This window comes from Conger conger, chromosome 14, assembly GCF_963514075.1.
Source record: "Conger conger chromosome 14, fConCon1.1, whole genome shotgun sequence".
Classification (NCBI taxonomy): Eukaryota; Metazoa; Chordata; class Actinopteri; order Anguilliformes; family Congridae; genus Conger; species Conger conger.
In genome coordinates, this window is record NC_083773.1 from 41491774 (window position 1) to 41508389 (window position 16616).

Below are 16616 nucleotides of genomic sequence, written 5' to 3' on the forward strand. Positions count from 1 at the left end.
GCCAATTTAAGACTTAGGCTAGATGCACATTTATACGCATACACACGTATGTAACCTATATGTATGGACACATTATAAAACATATGCATACATTATAAAAATATATGAATGATATTGATAGGTTGCCACTTTTGTTTATCAGAACCACAAACATCATGTCTCTGCATAACACCGCCATAGTGGCTGCAGCAGAGCTGTTACAGATACTTGCTAAATGGTTCAGCCAGGGTTCACAGAAAGGCAAGACCACGTCTTCAGCCAGCGAGAACTTCAACTATTTTCATATGTATGACTGGACTGCATTTAAACACACCACAAATATTCTCAGAGACAGTTCTTCAGAGATATTCCAAGCTGAATGTCTCTCCCTTGCGCATTGTAAATAAACCTGATATTCTCTGGAGAGCAGTCATCATCCTGCTTTCAATTCCATGGAGAAGGGAAGATAACCCTAAGAGTATATGTCTGTAGACATGTGTGTGTACTTAGATATGCATGTATACACTCAGTGAGCACTTTATTAGGTATTTATTACTTATTTTTTAGACTGCTTCTGCTGCTGTAGCCTATCCACTTACAGGTTTGACGCATTGTGTGTTCAGAGATGCTCTTCTGCACACCACTGTTGTAATGTCTGGTTATTTGTGTTACTGTCACCTTCCTGTCAGCTTCAACCAGTCAGGCTCTTCACATCTGACTTCACTCATTAACACAACCTTTTTTCGCCCGCAGAATGGCTGTTCAACGTTTTTTGTTTTTCGCACCATCCTCTGCAAACTTTAGAGACTGTTGTGCATGAAAATCACAGGAGATCAGCAGGTTCTGAGATGCTCAAATCACTCTTGTCTGGCACCAACAATTATACCACGGTCAAAGTCATTTCGATCACATTTCTTCCCCATTCTGACATTTGGTCTGAAAAACAGCTGAACCTCTTGACCACATCTGCATGCTTGTATGCATTTAGTTGCTGCCACATGATTAAATATTTGCATAACAAGCTGATGTATAAGTAAATACAAATAAAGTGCATTCCATTTGAATTTGTAGATCACCCACTATGGCCTGTGGCTCCAGCGCTTTTTTGGGCCGAATCGCAGAACAGGGGCGGTTTGGGCAAAGATCACAGGTGCCGTTCGCCCTGCTGCGGGGGAGAGGGAGGGGGTGGCTGGAGGGTTGTCGCAGGATAAATTTGCCATTTATACCAGCCCCGTTCACAGCTGCGTGTGGGGGACACTGTGTACCCCAGAGGGGAAGACAGCTGGTACGTAATGTCCTGGTTTAGCTGTTAGTGTATTGGGCTACGCTAGAATTCAGACTCAGCAGGTTTGGAAATCTAACTTATCTCACTTTACTGCAGCGACAACAAAACACTCCCTTCAATCTATCTCGCCTCTGGCATAAACAGGCAGACAGACAGACAGGCAGAGAGACACAATCTCATTTATATTTTCAAGTAACTAATTTCCAACGGCTCAGTTTGCGTGTATAAATGTGTGTGTGTGTGTGTGTGTTCCACAAACAGCCACTTGATCAATAGCCAAATAAGAGAGGAGAGGAGACTGCAGAAGAAATAAGGCCTGACAGGGGGGTGGGAGCTGGGGGGGAGAGGGGAGGGGGCAGAGGTCTACACAGTTCAGTCTCCCGCTCCCTCCATCTCCGCACAATCCGATAAGCTATTAAGCCCCCATCGATCTCTTCCACACAAAACATTTGCATTGAAAAACGTGGCGAGAGGGAGGGGGGGAAAAACAGAGGGAAGAACTGGTAAGGCTCGAGGAGGTAGAGAAGGAGGAGGAGGAGGAGGAGGAGGAAGAGGGAGTCCGGGGCTGGATTTACGAGGGCCGGCGGGAGATTCAGCGCTTTCGCGTGTCCGAGAGAACCGGCGCGTTCGGTCAATAGTTTACGTCGGCGCTGGGAGAGGGGAGCCAGTGTCTCGGGCGCCTGATCTGCTGTCCTTTAAATCAGTTAGTACAAGCCGCGGTCCGGCAGATTGAGTTACGACGCCGTAATATACTGCCGAGGGACGGACTCCGGGCCGAGAGCTGTGCTGTGTTTGAGGAATTATATCCCAATAGCCCCGCGCTCATGTTCATTAACATGTATGCTAAAGCGACCGAGCGCATTAGGATCGCGCCCGGGTGACACAGAAAGCCCTGTGGCGTATTGGGGGAGTTATATCCCAGCAGGCCGTGCATGGAGATTCATTAATGTGAGCGCTACAGCAGCTGACTGGATTAGCTTTACGGTTGGGTGACACAGCCGTGGGATTAGTCCTGAAGTATCTGTTATTTAACACCGAGCCATAACTCAATGTCTTCACACATGCACACACACACACACACATACACACACATGCACACACATATACACACGAGTGTGCGCACACACACACACATGCACACACATACACACACATACATACACATGCACACACATACACACACGAGTGTGCGCACACACACACACACACACACATACACACACAAGTGCGCGCACACACACACACACACACACACACATACACACACAAGTGCGCGCACACACACACACACATGCACACACATACACACACAAGTGCGCGCACACACACACACACATGCACACACATACACACACAAGTGCGCGCACACACACACACACATGCACACACATACACACACAAGTGCGCGCACACACACACACACATGCACACACATACACACACAAGTGCGCGCACACACACACACACGCGCACACACATACACACACAAGTGCGCGCACACACACACACACATGCACACACATACACACACAAGTGCGCGCACACACACACACACACACACACATACACACACAAGTGCGCGCACACACACACACACATGCACACACATACACACACAAGTGCGCGCACACACACACACGCGCACACACATACACACACAAGTGCGCGCACACACACACACGCGCACACACATACACACACAAGTGCGCGCACACACACACACGCGCACACACATACACACACAAGTGCGCGCACACACACACACGCGCACACACATACACATACAAGTGCGCGCACACACACACACACATGCACACACATACACACACAAGCCCACACACAAACACACGCACAGACATGCAACAGTATGCACACTCACACGACCACACAGCCACACACGCACACACACACGCCATGAACACACACTGCCCAGCCTCTGCTGGTCTGATTAAAAATCTGAATGCTCCCCCAAACTGCTGTAATTCCAGGAGGTAATTATACACACAGTGGGAGGTGAGGGCTGAGTTTTATACTCACACCGACAGGTACAGACCAAGACCAACACGCTTCACATTCTGGCTCCTTGTGTCCTTCACTCTGTATTCGGCTGCCAGGCTGTTTGTAAAAACAAATACATAAATAAATATTACAGTGACGTGAAGAAGAAAGTAGGATACACACCCTTTCATTGTTCTGGTTTTGTATATTAGCATATAACTGCTCTTCCTCTTGTACTCACCAAACAGTAGATAAATCTATCCTCATGTCACTTGAATACAAATTATACTTGTTATTATTTATTTAACCAAAAATATGCCTACATCTAGAAGCGTGTGTGGAAAATGATTCTGCTTCCCTATCAACTTTCATATCAGGCTACCACAGTTGTTTAAAAGTGTGACCAGGCAGTTTGGTTTGGAAACACAGAATGCCAAGGATAATGTCCTATAGGAGAATAGATATATCCAGCAAAATCTCATCACATTTCCCGCATAGCCAACTTCTAGCCTATGTGAGATACTTTGACAACCCAGCATGAGTTGGAAATGGGTTTTGAAAATGGGTTTTGAAACACTCCAAAAGTGTTTTAGGTTGCCAGATAATGCCAGAACAGTAAAATGAATAAATAAATAAACTCCTGAAAACGATGGATATCCTGGGTTTATTAATATGGGCAGCTGCTACAGTATGAAACAACTGGCGTAGCCTTTTCTCCATCAACAGAGTCTCTCCTAGGCTGCTGAAAAACGGTCTTGCCTGTTGGTAATAAAGACGAGATCTAAAAGAGTAGAGGCTGCTCGTCCCCGTTTCACTCTACGGTCATCTCTCTTCTCTCTCGATGTGCATACCAAATAAAGTTAATGACGTCCATGCCTGCGGCCCTCGGATGCGCTTAACGGCTGAGGCAGCAAATTTGGGGGCCTGGCAAAGTCGCATTCAAAGCAGCTTTCTCGCCGCGACCTAAATAGCGACGGATAAATAGGCTGTCTTGTAAAAAAAAAAAGTGCCCTTATCAGGTTATGACAGTCGAGCAAAACAGATGTGAGAATACAGGGACAGAAAAAAACGCTAATACAGGCTAAATGCAAAATAAGGGAGCAACGTTATTCCTTTGACATTGACGCATAAAAAGGACAGAGACGAGAGAGGGGGATGCAGAAACAGAGGAAGGGGAGGGAGGCGAAGGGGAAGAGAGGGCGAGGAACTGAGAGTAGAAAACGACCGTGAAATAGAGGGAGAGAACGGCGAGCTGCTTGTCGGGTAGAAGTTGATATCAGCAGCAATCCAGCTGTGAAGCTTAGACAGATTAGCCTCGCCGCAGCTGAATGTTCAAGTGCGGGCTGTATTAGAGAGGCGGCAGGGACGAAAATAGTCGGGAGAAGAAGCGGAAGAAGGGGGGTCTTATGAACATTTAACAATGCACACGCGTCTTTTGAGGAATATTCAGTGCGGAACGTTTTGTTTCGTAAGACGGGTTGATTGGTGTTTCTTCTCCAGTAGGCCGACGCCTCTGCTGAAATAGACGGTTGTTGATAGGGAAAAGAAGCAAAATATAGCCTAGTTACTGCACCTGATATTGGGCCTATTCGTGACTTTTTGTGGTGATGGGGGTGTACTTAGAGGGAGTTATACTGTTTTCTTGGTCCAGGAGATTCGAACTTTTTTGATGCCTTCATCCACCTCGTAGAGCGGGAGAGCTAAAATACATGGGTAGAGATTTAAACACCAAAAAAATCATTAGACGTTTCCGCAGTTAGATTAACTGAGTCATCTGGTTGGCTCTGACCTTCAATGTGCCATAGCCTACCTGTGTTTACTGCTCGGCTTTGCAATTCGCTGTTTATCGATTTTTTTTTTTTCTGGGCTTCGGTCTCACTTTCACCGAGCGCCCATAAAAGAAGACGGCTTTGCATAGTAAATAAGCTCGCTGCTATCATATTGCCGATTAATATGTCATGTGCTATTAACGCTGATCGCAGCACAGTGATGTCTGGAAAAAAAGGGTATTTATGTGGTACCGGGGACTTGACGCTGGCGGATGTAACGGGCCTAGAATTGTTTGATGTTTTCGCTCTGAGCCGTTTGACTGGAATATTCACTTGAGTTGGTGATGTTATTAAAGCGTACAGTATGTCACCCAGTCAGTCTTATGATATCGCTGGTATTGTATGAGCATCGTCGTTTTTCTCAGTCTGTTTAGTGTTCAGTGTTTTTATGCTCATCTTCTTAACTTTCTTAAAAATGTCTCCACATTAGCTTAAATATATTTTATCGTAATATTTTTATTTCATTTGACATTGCCACTGGGAAACTGCATCCGCTGTGAAATGCTATGTGACAGCCTGGACGAATTTGGTAGCCTACTATATGACGCCGATTGATTATGACCAAGAGACTGAAGATGTCATCGTTTGCCCTTAACTTTGAATATCATGTTAAAGCAACATAATTCCTTTTGTTTGTTTGTTTGATTGGTTGTTTGGCAAGTTCAGCAATGGCTAAAGCTAACTTACCAACACAAGGCTGTGAGAAAAAAAAGTGTAGTATTTGCCAACATCTTTATGTCATCCCAATAAAGCATTTGAATTGAAAATTGAATGTTTCCTGAAATGCTTCCCTTGTCCATAATGTAATGTCTTGCAATTATAAACTAAAATGAAAAGCTGTTTCTAGATCAGCCCTTGTACCAGTGTACCAGACACTTTATACATACACACCCTGGTCTTCTAATGACTAATCTCTCCACTTCCATTCCATTTACAGGAACAGTGCACATTGATAAACATATCTGTAAATGTGGCAGTTTAGCCAACACAGCACATTTTCAACTGCAGTCCCTGGGCAGGTGCATTAAAAACAGCGAATACAACTACAAACATAACACAAACACAAAACCCAGTTACCCGTACATAACACAGAGAGCACATATCAAGCTGTTGAGCAGGAGCAGACATTTGGTTTGTCTTCCTTGGTGTAAAATACAGCTATGACCAGCTTCAAATTACCAGCAACCAGCTGTTTCCAAACCTAGCTTGAGCTTGTCAAACCATGTTGAGTATGGAGCTGGTCTGAACTGGTCAACCAATCACCAGTGGCTTCAAAACCTAGCTTGAGCTGTTTTTTGTTTTTTTTCCCTGTTCAGGTCTTTCAGAGATTAGGGGAGTCCCCCGTCTTCACACAGATGTTCCCCCTCTCTCCCCCTCTGCAGGTAGCATAAACCGCGCGGGGCCGATGCCTGCGTTTCTGCGGACGCCCACGGTCCTACAGCCACCCCTGGACATGAAGGCCTTCCTGCAGTTCCCCCTGGAGTCCCCCCCTCCCCCCACGGTCGGGCTCTTCCACAACTTTAACGCGGTAAGCCTCGCGTCGTCGCCCAAACCCTCGTGCCGTCGCTCAAACTGCATGTCCCTGGATTGGTGCAGTGGATTGTGGGCCCTGACCCAGGCACTGCTCGTAGCCAAGTTTTACACTGAATGCTATAAATTCTGTGTCTTTTTCCAGCAAGGGCCAACTTTAGTTTGAATATTGGGGCGGGTTGAAATGGATGGACACTGAAAACTGCAACCATGTAGGGTGGCCTGTAGCATAGTGGTTAAGGTACATGACTGGGACCCGCAAGGTCGGTGGTTTGATCTTAACCCTGCATTGCTCCAGGGGTGGATTATCTCCTGTTTAGTCTAATCAACTGTATGTCACTAGAAAATAACCGACACTGTTTTAAGGCGCACATTCAAGTGTTTCTAAACTGTCTATTGACAATGCTGCCCATACATCTCATCATGACAGATGTAAAGTCCAGGGGTCAGAACTTAAAAGTCCTGCCTTGTGTTTCTTCCACCCATGAACCCAGCCAGCTGATTTCACTGATGAGTTCTACCTCCTGGATGAGGTGATTGGAACAAAACACTGAACCTGACCTGAACTGACTTTCCACCTCCGGTTTTTCAAGTGTCGTCCTGAAGCCCATTGAGCTGGGCTTCTGTATTTATAATAAATGCTGAATTGAATGTTAGAAAATGGTTGTCAGAAAACTGGTGCTTTTTTAATATGGCGGTGGGCTTTGGCTCAATATGATAATTGGGATTCAGAGAGGCAGCACAGCACTGTTTCCATGGCATTTCTATCATAACGTGCGAGGAACAGAAAATGACAGACAAGACATGCCTTTTCCTGCAAGCCCATTTGAATATAACACTGGCAACAGGGAAGACACTAGGCGATACATTTCACACAGCTGGCAGGATGGCTGACTCTCAAACCATATACACCTCCGCGTTATGTTGTTGGGGCTTCGATCCCTGCTGTTGCACTTTCTATGCTGTGATCCCGTCTATGTGTTAATTCCCGCCGTTCGAATAAATACAAATACAAACGGACTGTCTGCGCACTTCTGTAACCGACCAGCAGAGGGCGATATTGGAGAGCCCGTTGAAATGTGGCATGGGAAATGTGTAAACACCTGACGCGAGCATCTAGCCAGCACCATTTTACGTGCACACGTGAATTTTCTAACAGATTAATGTAGGCTACGTAAACATACACACACAGCAATGCGGCGGTGGTTCCCTAATGCAACAGAGTTTAAATCCTTCTATGCATTAGTTACGATCACTTTTATTCAGGTTTCATGCCCTACGCGTGCGGATGCTCGAGGTATGAATGGTTCACACTAAAATATTGAATGAATTGAGAATGCTTCATTATGAATATTTAAGCCCAACTCGCGTTCGGGTAGCGGCGTGTTTCCTGCGTTAGGATAAAAATACACCCAGATGGGCGCCGGCGCGGGAGCCGGCGTGCGGTGGGGGGTGGGGGAATCGGAAGCTAGGCGCTGAAAAGCGTGCGGTCGGGGCCGGGGAGAAGTATCGCTGAGTGATTGGAATCACCGGAGTGGATGAATAGAGCCGTTTCGCGAGAGCGCAGCGGGGACGCTCCAGATGCACCGGACACGTCTGCCAAACACGCGAGCGGCTCTCTCCAAAAACTCCGCGGGGCGCGCTCTTTTTCGGCATTCTCAGCCTGCGTTTTCAAAGGCTGCTCTTTTGTGTAGAAAAAAAAAAAAAACGTACGCAAGCACAAGATATTCTGTCCCTGAATTCACCCCGTTTTATTCAGGCATTTGGCTGCACTACAGTTGCATTATGGGTGCATTTTTTTCAGCTGTACCTGATTGCAACTCACCTATCTCAACATAGTCAAATCTCACATTGCAGTCGTACTCCTGGATTTAATGCACATTGAACAACCAGACCCAGATGTTCAAACTCTCGAATGTGCACTTTGTCTCTCTATTGACCAACGTGAGAGCTTTCTCTTGGACTGTGTCTGTGTGCTTCGTGCATAGCGTGGTTGTAATCTCCCTACATTGCCAGGCAGACAGGTATTTCTGTGCATTCCATTCCGAGTTAATGGCTGTAACGGAAGACGCGTGTAATTCAGTCTCAATGGGCTTGAGGCTGCCCGCTGTGTGTAAATTCAGGAACACGATGAAACCATGATTACATGTACACAGAAACAGAGGGAGTCCTGTGCGTTCATCGGTGTGTGTGTGTTTAGGAGTGTGTCTGTGTCCATTCATCTGTGTGTTTGTTTGTGTGCGCGTACTGTACAGGTATTCATTAATGCATGTGTGCGTACATCGGCGTGTGTGTGTTTAAGAGTGTGTATATGCCCATTCATCTGTGTGGATTACTGTAGGTGTGTGTGTACATTTTGTGTCTGTGTGTATATGTGTGTGTGCGTACATTTGTGTGTGTATGTATGAGTGTGTGTGTCCATGGCTGACACAAGGCACTATAATTCCCAGTATGAGCTGTTGGTATCGAAAGGCACCCAAACATGACATGAAACAGAACTAGCAGTTAAAGGGAAGAACAGGGGGCCAGAGTTGGGAAGGGGGGGGGTACCAATAATGGAGAGAGAGAGGCAGAGAGAGGGAGATATCAGCAGAAGTGAAGGAACGAGGGGGGAGGAAGAATTCATTCAGCATTCTTAATGCAGCTGGACAGGGGAGAGGGAGAGACAGAGAGATGGAGCTACACACATTACAAAGCGGGCAAAGGAATGAGAGAGAGAGAGAGAGAGAGAGAGAGAGAGTGGGGGGGGACTAGGTCTTGAGTAACAGTGAGTCAATAGAGAGGTTTAGAGTCTCGAGACAGTCAGTGAAAAGAGCGATTTAATAAGGGCCAGGTAGCAGCTATAGACAGATATGAAGCAGCTATGAAGCAGCTATGAAGCAGCTATGAAGCAGCCTGTAAGGAGAATACCAGCAGAGAGAAGACGAGCAGCTGTGTGATACAGAAGAGGAGGATCAGTATTACCATCATGCACTGCGAACGAGCGCTGCACTGAGAGGCACACACAGACACACACACGCGTTGTACTGATGCAGCTCAAAGATTCGGCTCCTGAGAGAGAGGTGAGTATAAACGCTGGAGGGTATGGGGGTGTCGGAGTGAAGTGCGTGGTGGGGGTCGGGGCAGAGTGGGGGTGAGGTCAGCAGTTCGTGCTGTTCGAGTCATAAACATAGGAAAGCGATCATATTGAATGTCAGAAGTTTGAGAAGCGCATGTAAAGTGGCACTGTGGGGTCATCAAAACAGACAGGGCGAACATGACCGAACATAACATCCTGACTGCCAGACCTCCGCCTGTTTACATTCTACAGGCCAGGCTGACACCCTGCAGCTGCCAGCACCCCTCTAATATTTCACCCTGTGTGTGTGTGTGTGTGTGTGTGAGAGAGTGTGGGTGTGGGTGTGTGTGTGTGTGTGTGTGAGAGAGAGTGTGGGTGTGGGTGTGTGTGTGTGTGTGTGTGAGAGAGTGTGTGTGTGTGTGTGAGAGAGAGTCTGTGTAAGTGTGTGTGTGTGTGTGTGTGAGAGTCTGTGTAAGTGTGTGTGTGTGTGTGAGAGTCTGTGTAAGTGTGTGTGTGAGTGAGTGTGTGTGTGTGAGTCTGTGTGTGTGAGTGTGTGTGTGTGTGAGAGTGTGTTTGTGTGCGTGTGTTTGTGAGAGAGTGTGTGTGTGTGTGTGTGAGAGAGAGTCTGTGCAAGTGTGTGTGTGTGTGTGTGTGTGTGAGAGTCTGTGTAAGTGTGTGTGTGTGTGTGAGAGTGTGTAAGTGTGTGTGTGTGTGAGTGAGTCTGTGTAAGTGTGTGTGTGAGTGAGTGTGTGTGTGTGAGTCTGTGTGTGTGAGTGTGTGTGTGTGTGAGAGTGTGTTTGTGTGCGTGTGTTTGTGAGAGTGTGTGCGTGTGTGTGTTTGTGAGAGTGCGTGTGTGTGTGTGAGAGTGTGTGTGTTTGTGTGAGTATGCGTGTGTGTGTTTGTGAGAGTGTGTGTGTGTGTGTGTTTGTGAGAGTGCGTGTGTGTGTTTGTGAGAGTGTGCGTGTGTGTGTTTGTGAGAGTGTGCGTGTGTGTGTTTGTGAGAGTGTGTGTGTGTGTGTTTGTGAGAGTGTGCGTGTGTGTGTGTGTGTTTGTGAGAGTGTGTGTGTGTGTGTTTGTGAGAGTGTGTGTCTGTGTGTGTGTGTGTGTGAGTGTGCGGGTGCATGACTGTTGTCATTTCAGTTGCATCAAAACAGAGTGAAGCTTTATTTAGCTTTCTATGGATTCATCTGCTGTATGATATTCAGTATTTTATTACACTTGATACTAATCTACTCTGAGACTGATGACAAGCTTTATTTGATTCAGTCCTATTCCAAGATTGATGGTGAGGCTTCATTTAGCAAAATTAATTTGCATTCTATTCAGTAAAAGAGGTTCTTTCAGCAATTCATTCAGTTGTATTTTATTCAGTGCCTTTTGTGTTTTATTATGCAGATTCAAAATAAACAGAGCTCTTCAAAAAGGTTCTGCTTGGTTATGACCGGTGCGGGGGGGTTATAGGTTGTAGTACAGTTCATGTTTTGCTCATGTGCGGGAGCGTCCTCCAGCTGACGTGACAGCGATGGAGGTAGGGTAATAGATAAACACTCCACAGGGTAAACAGCAGCAAGTTAAATTACGAGAGAGACTTCATTGTCCGTTGAGAGAGACAGACACTTGCTGCGGAGATCCAAGTGCAGCAGCTCGTCGGAGACGGGGAGGGAGAAGAGGAAGGAGGTCGTGACAGTTTAAAATGGCAGAAGGGAAAACGCATCACGCGCACCGCAGCAGTGCAGAAGCAGACTGAGCGTTCACAAGGAACACACGCTGACACACACTGACACACACTGACACACACCTGGGTAAGGAGAACACACACTGACACACACCTGGGTGAGGGGAACACACGCTGACACACACCTGGGTGAGGGGAACACACACTGACACACACCTGGGTGAGGGGAACACACACTGACACACACCTGGGTTAGGGGAACACACACTGACACACACCTGGGTTAGGGGAACACACACTGACACACACCTGGGTAAGGAGAACACACACTGACACACACTGACACACACCTGGGTGAGGGGAACACACGCTGACACACACCTGGGTGAGGGGAACACACACCAGTGTGTACCGGAACGTAAGCAGCAGTAATGGATCAAGCTGTACTGTATACCAGCAGGCTCTCATTTAGATTATTTAATGATCAAAGTTAGCTTCTCAGGGGGCCGGGATCATGAGATTGATTGGCAGGTGGGAAGGTAGGCACATAGTGCTGTATGATAGGGGTCAACAACTCACACTCCCAGCCAAGAACTGCTGGTTTTCCACCCTCCCTTTACCTGCAAGCCAGGTGTGATGACAGTCTGGCCAATCGGTAGCATGAATTACCCGGGAGAAAAGAAAATCGGAGCTGGATTTGGATTTGAGGGCCAGAGTTGATGATCCCTGCTGTAGGGAAAACCAGGCAGAGTTCTCAGTCTCTGTAGTGCTGCAGTAAGGCTTTATGAGGTGGTTTTGAGATTGATGAAGTGTTAAACAACATTCCAGCAACATTCCAGCAACATTTCCTAAATGTATCCAGCTCACGCTTAGGCATGAATATTTTATATGTTTTATACATTTAGTGAGGTCACAAATATGTGCTTAAAATGTATTCCTGTAAAAACTAAATGGATAAGTGCATTGCTGACCAATTTATCATGACTGGAATATTGCTCTGAGAAGGTAGAAGAAATAAATAAAGGTGATAACATTGTGGCAGCATCTGTGTGCTCGTTGCGAGGTGTCCTCCGGTGTGTCAGACACTGGATTCTCCCCTTCCGTGATGACCTAGCATGCAGTAATTAGTGTGGAAATAACCGCAGTACGACTGCGGCTTTAACTAAACTTTGGGGTCATTTCACAGCAACAGTAGAAAAGCCTTTGTGGAAAAAATTGCAATGTAATCATGTGCAGGGGGCGACATGGCTCAGGCAGTAAGAGCGGTCGTCTGGCAGTCGGAGGGATCCCCCATCCAGGCTGTGTCGAAGTGTCCCTGAGCAAGACACCTAACCCCCAAATGCTCCTGACGAGCTGGTTGGGGCCTTGCATGGCAGCCAATCGCCGTGAGTGTGTGAGCGTGTGTATGAATGGGTGAATGGAGAAGCATCAATTGTACAGCACTTTGGTTAAAGGCGCTATATAAATGCCTGCCATTTACCATTTATGCGCCGTTTCAAACCACATCTAATGCAGAAGGTAGGTGATCTGTCCTGGTGAAGGCACTGGTAGGTTAGAAAGGACTCTCTCTCAGGGCCTGGTAACAATGTAAAATTGAGCTGGCCAAGCTGGTCATAAAGCTGGTCTAGCTGGGTATGAACTGGTCAACCAGCTAGTGCTGGTAGCTTGTCGACCAGCTACCAGCTGTTTCAAAAGATGGCTTGAGCTGGTCAAATCATGTCAAGCTGGGAGCTGGTCTGAACTGGTCAACCAGCTAAACCATGTTGAGCTGGGAGCTGGTCTGAAACGGTCAACCAGCTACCAGCCATTTCAAACCCAAGCTTGAGCTGTGTTTTCAGCAGTGAAGGCTTTAGGGGGCTGGGTGTCTGAGGGGCCGCAGGCTGCATTAGGGGGGAATCAGGGGCCAAATAATTCCAGCTGTTATCTGTACTGAACACGGAGCATACTCCCTCATCCCACACAGTGCTGGGAGGGCCGCATGTTTTCTGTTCTTTGTGTGTGTGTGTGTGTGTGTGTGTGCATATGATGTTTGAGTGTGTGCGTGTATGTGTGTGTGGTGTGTATGTGTGTGTATGTGTGTGTATGCGTGTGTGTGTGTGTGTGTGTGTGTGTGAGAGAGAGAGAGAGAGAGAGACTGTGTGTGTGTATGTGTGAGACTGTGTGTCTGTGTGTAGGAGGTTTGTGTGTGTGTGTGAGACTGTGTGTCTCTCTGTGTAGGAGGTGTGGATGCTTTGTTTTGGTTACCCCTCTTGTGTTTATATTGTATTTTACTTGAACTCATTTATTTAAATGTTTCAGAACTGTTTCCAAACCACACAGTAGGACTGGAATCCATGCATAACTTCTCTCATCATAAATCTTTCTGAGAACATTTGCTGGTAGTGTTAGAGCAGTGTGTATTCAGTAAGTCAGATACCTAGCTTGTTGGTTCAGTTATTACACATGCAGAGGTGGTTTGTGTAAAACGAGTCCCTGTCTCTGTTTGTGATCGTCCGGTGCGTCCGTCTGACCCTGAATGCGTCTCTCTCTCTCTCTGCAGATGGACCCAGTCCAGAAAGCAGTTATCAACCACACGTTCGGCATTCCCCTGATCAAGCAGAAACGCCCGGTCATCTCCTGCAACGTGTGCCAAATCCGCTTCAACTCCGAGGTATTTATCCCTCCCTCCCTGCTCCTACGACTGTCTCCGTCCTTTCAGGTAGCAGGGCCGGTTATACCCCCTCAGAGGTAAAAGCAGGGAAGAGGGGGGCAGTTTAAGATCCCCTCTGTCAGGGACTGGGGCACTGACTCCCTGACACTCGCTGCTCTGTTTTCCTGTGTTTTTCACATGTGAATGTCGGTCAGACGAGTCTGACTCTTTCTGTGAAATGCGTGTTTTTGTGCGTGTGCGTGTGTATGTGCTTATGCGTACACATGTGCATGTGTGTAGTATTACATTGCAGTCATTTAGCAGATGCTCTTGTCCAGAGCGACTGTGCAAATCATAACCAGGGGCAAGTGCGCTGAAAACCCTAGATGGAAGTGCGGTCCCGAGTAGTATGCGTGAGCACGCACAGGGGGTGTGGAAGGCTCTCTGGGGTCATGCACCCGTTGCTTGTGTCATCGCCATGGAAGCACGTTTAACATCAGGAATAGGTGCAAGCTCACCTCGCACACCTTGCGTTTCCCGCCCGAGGGAACCGAAAAAAAGCGAACCCTGCCTGCTACTCTGAGGACCTCTCAAATCCGAGCACGATTTCTCTAACAACTCACAGTTGTGCTGACGTGTGTAAAAAAATTTAATCAGGTCTGATATCTATTTCTCATTCTGCTCGAGTGCATGTGGATTGGACAAGAATAACAGGTTGGGATCTCTGAGGACGTTCCGAGTGCTGAAAGCACGCTACAGAAGTCTGTTTAAGTCAGGTGAAACACTACAAGATGGGGGTCTTCTGGGGGGGGGGGTGTACAGGTCAGAATGGGGCGTCCTGCAAGACCTGTCTCTACGGCTCTCCAGCCTTTTACTGGATAAAAACCGAAAGAGAAAAAAGCAAAATAAATAAAATGGACACATTTCAAGGTTTTTAGTCGCCCCGGGCAAACAGTAATATCAGCGCGGCGCCGTGAAAACACTGAGGTAGCGTTTCGCGCACGGCGGAGTGGCGGTCTTCCAGGCTCCAGGCCTGGAGTTTGGGCGAGCTCCACAGCGCGAAGCTGTTCCTACAGCCCCGAGGATACGGTCACGTCTCCAACCCTACTGCGGCGGAACATACCTATCATTCTTCCAGCCCGCGGCCCTCCACCGTCCACGATTCGATAAACAGATGGACCGATGAAGGAATGGAGAGATCTTTCCCTCTGGGCAGTCGGAGCCCGGTTAATGTCACTGGGCAAAGTCTGTCTGAAATAAAAAGAATGAGACCATCGTCTCCACCGTAGTGTAATGGTTCCAGAAGCCGCTTTGTAGTCCTCCAGGTTTGCTTCTTATGAAGGACAGTGCAGTTGTACCCTTGAGCAAGATGCTTCACTTGAATAGCTCCACATAACCAGCCTTATAAAGGGATTTTATGGAAAATGCTATGTAAAGCACTCGAGATTGAAGTAGTGTCTGCTAAATGCCGTTTGTTTAAAAGGCTTTTTTATGGGCTTTTACTCTAATTCAGATACCAGCGTGAGGGTGACTATGTCAATTTCCCGCTCAAATCTTGAATATCCAGATAACTATTTGTAGCCACGTTGATCTGCAATGTCCACTACAGTTTGGGAGAGTGTGGATATCCACGGTTCTCGGCCAGAACACGTGGTGTCACCAGCTGCTTCTTTTCATACCACAGCCAACAGTTCAGCTGATACTGAGTCAGAGGAGGACCTTTCATATGCGGCTCTGCCATGTAGTCCACTGGCACCCGATCGACCCAATCTGTAGGGGGTCACTAGATATGATGAAACACGGACCCCTAACCTGACCTTGGTCAAATACGTAATTATTTTGCATTCGAACTTTCGAACGCTTTACTGAGCTTGTCTGGTGTACTGGAACCTATGAAATGGCAAAAAGTACAAACCCCAACTTATGGTCCTCTTGGTTGGCTCAATTACACCAGGCCAGAGCAGTTGAGCACAGAAAAGTATTTGAATCCAAAACAATTACTTACTTGCAAAACAATTACAACTAACAAACTGAACCCTCCCGTAACCTAGGTGATGTGATCGCCCATTGTGCATCGCCCTGTGGAGCACTTACCCGGCACGGTCCGGATCTAATCTGGGGCTAAGTGGGGCCCAGTGGGATCTAAGTGGGGCTCATCCCTCCACCACAGTGGGGTGCCCTAACCAAATTCTGTAGACCTGTCACAGGGTTGTGTGTATTCCGGTAACCTTGGCGACAAGCGCCATGTTTTATTTCCAATTTTGGTCGACAGACGCTGCTGCTTTTTGGGGTTTCCGTTGCAAACAAAAGCCATTTTGCGTAGCCAAAAACCTGCTCTGCAGTGAGATGTGCTATTCCACAACGGAAAGTGGTGGTTAACGCAGAGAACAAGCCACAGGGCATCTCCGCTTGAACAAGCCTTCACTTCTGATGATGAGCACCAATTAACACCGCATCCAATTAACAGCAATTAACGGCATGTCTGAAGCTGGCAGGCACTCGAGCATGGACCCTGCCACGAATTCTGTGCCCTGGTGCTGATTAAACTTTAAGTAACCCCTCTGGACAGAACTCAACCCCCTCTATCCCTCTCCGCCTAGCGCGGCCCAGGGTCAAATACCTGGTCCTGGAGA

At 47.3% G+C, this 16616-nt stretch overlaps 1 protein-coding gene across 5 annotated transcripts in view; it reads left to right on the plus strand.

The window, feature by feature from the left end:
* The window catches only part of LOC133110077 (zinc finger protein 385A-like), a 108267-nt gene that overhangs the window by 56951 nt on the left and 34700 nt on the right, over positions 1-16616 (plus strand). For 4 of the 5 annotated variants that reach the window (XM_061219948.1, XM_061219951.1, XM_061219949.1 and 1 more), the window contains 2 exons: positions 6474-6619; positions 13894-14004. In XM_061219948.1, coding sequence (XP_061075932.1) covers positions 6474-6619; positions 13894-14004 — 257 coding nt within the window. Of the gene's footprint in view, positions 1-6473; positions 6620-9575; positions 9684-13893; positions 14005-16616 lie in introns of those variants that run through there. The other variant, XM_061219952.1, reaches the window with a different exon arrangement.